The 7,459-nt window shown below is 40.4% G+C and overlaps 1 protein-coding gene across 1 annotated transcript; it reads right to left on the bottom strand.

The window, feature by feature from the left end:
- Positions 1-764: 764 nt before the first annotated feature.
- On the bottom strand, positions 765-7,139 carry LOC124047788 (ELL-associated factor 2-like). Its single transcript, XM_046368102.1, has 6 exons — positions 6,919-7,139; positions 6,432-6,526; positions 6,159-6,295; positions 5,754-5,923; positions 3,080-3,343; positions 765-2,831 (listed from the first exon to the last, which is right to left on the bottom strand). The coding sequence occupies exons 1-6, from the start codon at positions 7,019-7,021 to the stop codon at positions 2,782-2,784; spliced, it is 819 nt and encodes a 272-aa protein (XP_046224058.1). The 5' UTR covers positions 7,022-7,139; the 3' UTR covers positions 765-2,781.
- Positions 7,140-7,459: the final 320 nt, after the last annotated feature.

Below are 7,459 nucleotides of genomic sequence, written 5' to 3'. Positions count from 1 at the left end.
AGATGATTTTGAACATTAGCGTTACATATGCATAGAATGAGTTAACAGTTACCTTGTTTAAAAAAAAGTATCAATACCAAATTCAGTTTTGTTCATTTTAGGTGTTTCCATGATAGAGATTACAAGTTTTAAATGGACAGGCCACTGTGGAGTGGATTTACAGTGGTTTAAATGGACAGGCCACTGTGGAGTGGATTTACAGTGGTTTAAATGGACAGGCCACTGTGGAGTGGATTTACAGTGGTTTAAATGGACAGGCCACTGTGGAGTGGATTTACAGTGGTTTAAATGGACAGGCCACTGTGGAGTGGATTTACAGTGGTTTAAATGGACAGGCCACTGTGGAGTGGATTTACAGTGGTTTAAATGGACAGGCCACTGTGGAGTGGATTTACAGTGGTTTAAATGGACACGTAAAATCAGATTTCTCAAACTAAAACATGTACCAAAGATTTTTATAACTAAACCAATATATTACACAGCCTGTCGTTTCCAATGGAAACAAATTAGTCATAGTGGGCAGAACAAGCAAGGAGGTGGGCTGAGCCAAACACAGGCTAGTGAAATCCTATTGACATGTTCTAGTATACATCTGCATATTTTCGTTAGGGAACGCCTACTCTGTGAAGTGCTCCTGTGTAATAACTCAATTCGCCTTTGAATTCCTTCTAAACAACTAGATTTTTTAAAACTTTTGCAAAGGATAAAGTTTACAAAACTTAGTCCACTCTGTCCATAACAGATTATTGTCCTGGGAACGGGAATCTGTATTGAGATCAAATGTTTAATCAACGAGAAAATGTCCAAATTTTCGGCCAAAATCCATCTTCTCCCACTGTCGGCCAGTGGGTTTCTTCTTACTACCATATTTGGTAGTGAGTGGAAACGCCAAGTGGATGCTTCACATTTATACATCCGGTGAAATATCTGTCTCATTGTTCTATCTGTGCATGTACCATGGGCTGATATTCCAGATGACATGTGCTACTAAATCTAAAAAGCAATGGAGTGGTGTAAACATGGGCAAATTAAAGTTTCCTTCCACCTCATTTTGCACCAGTCTATTCCTTTTAAATCCAAGTCTCAGAGCCCCACAGTGGAGATGTAATAATACCCAGAAATGCTAGCGGTCAAACAGGCAAATGGTTCCTATCATTTTTACACCTTTCATTTTTCCCATAGGGGATTTTTAGAAACAATTCAAATAAAAACTGTGTTTTGTGTAGGCTTACCCTGGCGTGAAGTTTTGTGAATCTCTCTAGGACAAGATTACTTTTATCAATATATTCAACTAGATTACAATTACATCCATTCATATTTTTGCTGCATTTTTCCTTTGCATATGAGTTTTGCATTACATTAGCATAACAGTCGGGGTTTTCCCTCTATATTGATTTGTAGAATAGTACATTTCCATTTCCATTCACATCATTTCCATTCACATCCATGAACAGGTGCACACCTCAGGAGAAAGGAGAGATTATTGGGACGACCGTAATGTTGTAACATAATACTTTAGAGAGGGTGCAACACTAAGATATGAGATATGACTTGGGATATGTCTCAAACACATTTCCTGGATTCATCACGTGTCTCATTAATTCCATGATGAATAGCCTCTTTCTTTTTATTAATTTTTATAAACACATTGGAAGAGAAGATCCAACTACCTTCTCTCAGACCTTCTCCTCCAATGCATTTTGTGAAAGAATCAATGAATCAAGGATGCAGGGAATCAAGGAAATACTTTTGAGATTCACTTCAGTAACCATAACAACAGAAGGGATAGTAGTCATTGGAATGGCAGTTCTAAAGGCAGGGCTGTAAGACTCACTGGCATCAGGCTATAGGTGCATACATACACTCACATTACTCTGACACCCATAGAATATATTAAGCGGTTGGTTTTTCTGAGTAAATATGTCAAATATAATCATAAATCAGATTCAAGTATTGCAGGTTTAAAGCAACAAAGCCAAGTAATCTTTCAAATACATTATGTAGCATCACTGAGCAAAATCTTTAAGTTACGTTTACCCCACACTAGGCTAAATCAATCCACTTCAAGTAGTGCACTAGTTTCCTCAAATACCCCTCAGACTTGATATGTTGCTAGGCCATATATTAAACAAAAGTACAATTTTAAGATAATTCCTAATAAAGCAACGACATGATAAGACTGCTTCAACCTATCCCCTTTAAGAGTAAATCTTTCACAGTAGTCACAGTCTACCGGCTAAATAATGAAACACTGACGCTATATGATGCTTGAAGTCTTTCCAAATGGGTGAATGAAGGGGAATCCATTCTGATATTGATGTGGCTGATCCTTGATAACAAAAATACCTCCTCTGTTCAATTCAGCAGTATGGTTCCCAGTTCCCTTTGGCCAACTAGTAGTAAAACTTAAACTAGTAGAGTAACCACTACCTAAAATGAACAGTGAAAATAACCCAGATCAAATGTGTAGATAAGAGAATTGATCACAGCTATTGACCCATTTCTTTCAAAAAGGCACTAACAGATATCGACAACTGAGACTATTGATAGAACTATGAAGACATTCAACTGAAATGCTGGTTAGGTGGTGAGGGGTGTTGCTTACAAAAGGTGTAGGGGTTTGGTCTTATTTGTCATTAAGAAGATCACATCCATATTCCCTAGTCTCATTCCACTCCTGTTGTGACCCTAAAGGACAGCCATCCATCCAGGTGAAGGTCAGTGCAGCTGTCCACAGATGGACCTCTCTGACACGCCACATAATCAGTGGTCTCTCACTGGTCAGTCATCGTCACTTTCACTGCCAGACTCACTTAACTGCAGGTCATTCTCTGTTAAAAAAGAGGAAGTACGAACATCATAAAACCATCAACAGACATGTCACAATTCTAGCCTTATAGAGTTGGCATAGGCCGAACTCATACAGTATAGCCTATATCCACAGCAATGCAAATAGAAATTCTGATCTAGCAATGCAAATATAAAATGGTTCGATATAACATTAAAGTATTCAAACTATGCCCTAAATACTGAGGAGAGGGAGGGACAAAGAAAAATAAAGCATAATGAATGAACATACTTAGTGTACTCATGAGGTGTCCTCCACCCCGAGGTGGTGAGGAGATGGTGGTGGTGGTAACGGTGGTGAGGATGGGCATGCCCTGGTGGGGTGGTGGCGCTGTGAGGGGACCCCCAGAGGGGCCGGGGGGAGGCGGGTGCCGGGACTCGTCCTCAGAATCACTACTACTGGAGCTGTCCCCACTACTGGAGGAGGAGCTGTGGGAGTCTGAGGACGAGTCCCCACTACTCATCTGGTCCATGACCTTCGCCTCCGCCATTAGCTCTGGAGCGCATGGACACACACAGACAGGAAGACACACCGACACAAAAACAGTGACTGACCTTGAATCACAACACAAGAGGATTTACAAACATAGCAATTGTTCCATTTATGACCATGGACTACAATCTAGATCAGGCCTGGGCATTTATATGACCATGGACTACAATCTAGATGAGGGCTGGGTTTTATATGACCATGGACTACAATATAGATGAGGGCTGGGTTTTATATGACCATGGACTACAATATAGATCAGGCCTGGTCGTTTATATGATCATGGACTACAATCTAGATCAGGCCTGGGCATTTATATGACCATGGACTACAATCTAGATCAGGCCTGGGTTTTATATGACCATGGACTACAATCTAGATCAGGCCTGGGCATTTATATGACCATGGACTACAATCTAGATCAGGCCTGGGTTTTATATGACCATGGACTACAATATAGATCAGGCCTGGGCGTTTATATGACCATGGACTACAATATAGATCAGGCCTGGGTATTTATATGACCATGGACTACAATCTAGATGGTTTGAGATTAGGACAGCTATTACATGTGACACTACCAGGGCTCTAAAGTGCAACCAATTTGTTTCCAAGTGCCCTGGAGAAAAAAGCGAATGCGGATTCACTAGCGTGGTTGCACCATTACTACAGCGAAAACAACTTGCTTCTATCCCAACCAGGTCAAAAGGCCTGACCCATATTACCCACATCTGTGCCCCCAAATGTTACCAAATATTCGCACTCACGAAAAAGAGCTGTCGTTGCTCCAACGTGTACCTAACCATAAACATTGATGCCTTTCTTAAAATCAATACACAGAAGTATATATTTTTAAACCTGCATATTTAGCTAAAATAAAACCAGGTTAGCAGGCAATATTAACCAGGTGAAATTGTGTCACTTCTCTTGCGTTCATTGCACGCAGAGTCAGGGTATATGCAAAAGTTTGGGCAGCCTGGCTCGGTGCGAACTAATTTGCCAGAATTATACGTTAATTATGACAAAACATTGAAGATTGTGCAATGTAACAGCAATATTTAGACTTAGGGATGCCATCCATCTGATGACATACGGAATGCTTCCATATTTCACTGAAATAATAAACGTCTTGTTTTCGAGATGACTTTCCGGATTCGACCATATTAATAACCTAATTATTTCTGTGTGTTATTATGTTATAATTAAGTCTATGATTTGATAGAGCAGTCTGACTGAGCGATGGTAGGCACCAGCAGGCTCGTAAGCATTCATTCAAACAGTACTTTCGTGCGTTTTGCCAGCAGCTCTTCGCAATGCTTCAAGCATTGCGCTGTTTATGACTTCAAGCCTATCAGCTCCCGAGATTAGGCTGGTGTAACCGATGTGAAATGGCTAGCTAGTTAGCGGGGTGCGCGCTTTCAAACGTCACTCGCTCTGAGACTTGGGAGTAGTTGTTCCCCTAGCTCTGCATGGGTAACGCTGCTTCGAGGGTGGCTGTTGTCGTTGTGTTCCTGGTTCGAGCCCAGGGAGGAGCGAGGAGAGGGACGGAAGCTATACTGTTACACTGGCAATACTAAAGTGCCTATAAGAACATCCAGTAGTCAAAGGTTAATGAAATACAAATGGTATAGAGAGAAATGGTCCTATAATTCCTAGAATAACTACAACCTAAAACTTGTTACCTGGGAATATTGAAGACTCATGTTAAAAGGAACTACCAGCTTTCATATGTTCTCATGTTCTGAGCAAGGAACTTAAAACGTTAGCTTTCTTACATGGCACATATTGCACTTTTACTTTCTTCTCCAACACTTAGTTTTTGCATTATTTAAACCAAATTGAACATGTTTAATTGTTTATTTGAGGTTAAATTGATTTTATTGGTGTATTATATTAAGTTAAAATAAGTGTTCATTCAGTATTGTTGTAAATGTCATTATTACGAATAAATAAAAATCGTCCGATTAATCGGTTTCGGGTTTTTTTGGTCCTCCAATAATCGTTATCGCCGTTGAAAAATCATAATCGGTTGACCTCTAGTCTGTGCAGGACTGATTTATTCATCACTCTCGCAACCCTCAAAAGCAGCCTACTCTATTTCATTGAGACCACACAATGTATACTAGGCACACTTGACCTCACACACCCAACTAGGAGAGGAGAGGTAGGCTACGAAACTTGAAGCAGCAAATTGTGTGTGTGAATAACGCAATAAAGATGTGCTTTTAATACAATAGGTAGGCTAACGCATACAAAGCAGAAAGACAACCATTTCCAAATAATCTGTGAGACAACAAAATGTTTTCATTTGTCTGACCGCCCGCTCCCAACCGCAGCATGAAGAAGTGATCATCGTCTCTGTCGGGAATTAATGTTTTTAATTTAGAGCCCTGTGCATTACTGATGGTCTACATACCTCTCTCAATGTCATCCATGGGGGAGGCAGGTGACATCTTCTCTTTGGGAGGAGAGCTCTTGGAGCCTGCTGGGGTTTTGCTGCTGCTGCTAACACTAGTCTTCATCTGCTGGCTCAGACGACTGGTCTGCTGCTCTATACGTGACTGGATCTTACTGCTGCCTTCAGCCCTGACAACACACACACACACACACACACACACACACAGTTTATAGCTCCTAACTACATAAGTAATACAAATCTGAATGACAAGTGAATCTGGACAGCCCAGGTAACCAAGGAAACAGAAGGATGCAGTTTGAAACGGAGTTACTGTCCATTAAGAAATGATAATTTTCCATTGCACTAATGTTTTGCTACAGTGTGCCCAAATTAACACAAGTCGACCCTACTCTGTCCACCCACCTGGTCTTCTTGACTGCAATATTGCTGCTGAGTTTCTCCAGACGGTACTCTCCTGTATCATGGTTTACAATGAGAATACATTCCTTCATATAAGGCCTCTTGGATCCTTTGAAGACTGTTACAGGGGCAGTGGATCCCTGGGGAAAATCAATATATATATATATATATATATATGTTCATTTCTGGATATCAAGAGTTAAAGGGGGGAAAACAATCAAAATGTGCACTTTTCAATAATCAACTGTAAATTACATGATAATGCTTAATTCTTACCTCCAGATTGGGCAGTGTGATGTTAACTTGTTCTCCCTTTCCCACCTCCAGCTCTCCCTCACAGGAGGTGTCAATGGAGGCTGGTTTGAAGTCATCTGAATCAAAGAGATAAGAGAACAGTAAAGTTACAAACTACTGAATTACACAGCAACATTTTACAAGCAGACTGTAGGCTCCACACAAAAATATTCTTGGTTTGGTTAGTTCTGACAGAATTAAGTTTCAGTCGCCACTGTTCACCTACAGATGGTGCCACAAGGCCACTATTGTTGCTAACAAACTGCATACCAGCAGCAAGTGATGCAAACCAAGAGCCCAATCAAAAGTACGAAAATGTGATAAATGTTTTAAAAAGTGACAGTGATTTAGACAAACGAGTTAGCTATTTCATTTAAAACTAATATTTTGGGGTTTTAACTAACTAGCTATCCATTGGCATACGTTAGCAAGTTAGCTAGCTAGCAAGCATGATCAAAATGCCACTTACATCGCACCGTGTGGTAAGCACCTTTGGGTTGTTTCTCAAATGTTTCGCCTAATTTCAAAACATGTTCTTGACTGTCAAAGTGTGAGTATGTTGTTCCATTCATATTCTAATCAACGTGTTCAATCATATGTTAATAACAGTAAACTTTCCACGTCCATTCGATACCATCTATCGCAAAACGAGCCAACTCACTTCTAGACCTAAGTTCCGCCCTTCCTTCGTTGTGATTGATCAGACTGATCTAGTTGCTTTTTTTGATTCGTGTAAATACCTGTCAATCAACATTTTGAGAATTTCAGGCGGAAGTTGCTTCAGAGCTCATGTCACATGGCATGGTTTGCTTTTTAAAAAAACGTGCTGAGAATTTCTTCATCATAACTACAAGCGTTTTATATTCATGGGGCTTCTATATGGCAACATCACACAGAACAGAGCGTCTATGGCCGGCTCCAAAAGAGCGATGGGCCTCTAAGTGGCCAAACACAGGCAGCCAAACAACATTATCAATTCTTGGTTAGAGGTTTTCATTACGCTAGCCTAT

This window comes from Oncorhynchus gorbuscha, linkage group LG01, assembly GCF_021184085.1.
Source record: "Oncorhynchus gorbuscha isolate QuinsamMale2020 ecotype Even-year linkage group LG01, OgorEven_v1.0, whole genome shotgun sequence".
NCBI classification, from domain to species: Eukaryota; Metazoa; Chordata; class Actinopteri; order Salmoniformes; family Salmonidae; genus Oncorhynchus; species Oncorhynchus gorbuscha.
This window is presented reverse-complemented; position numbering and strand designations above follow the sequence as displayed.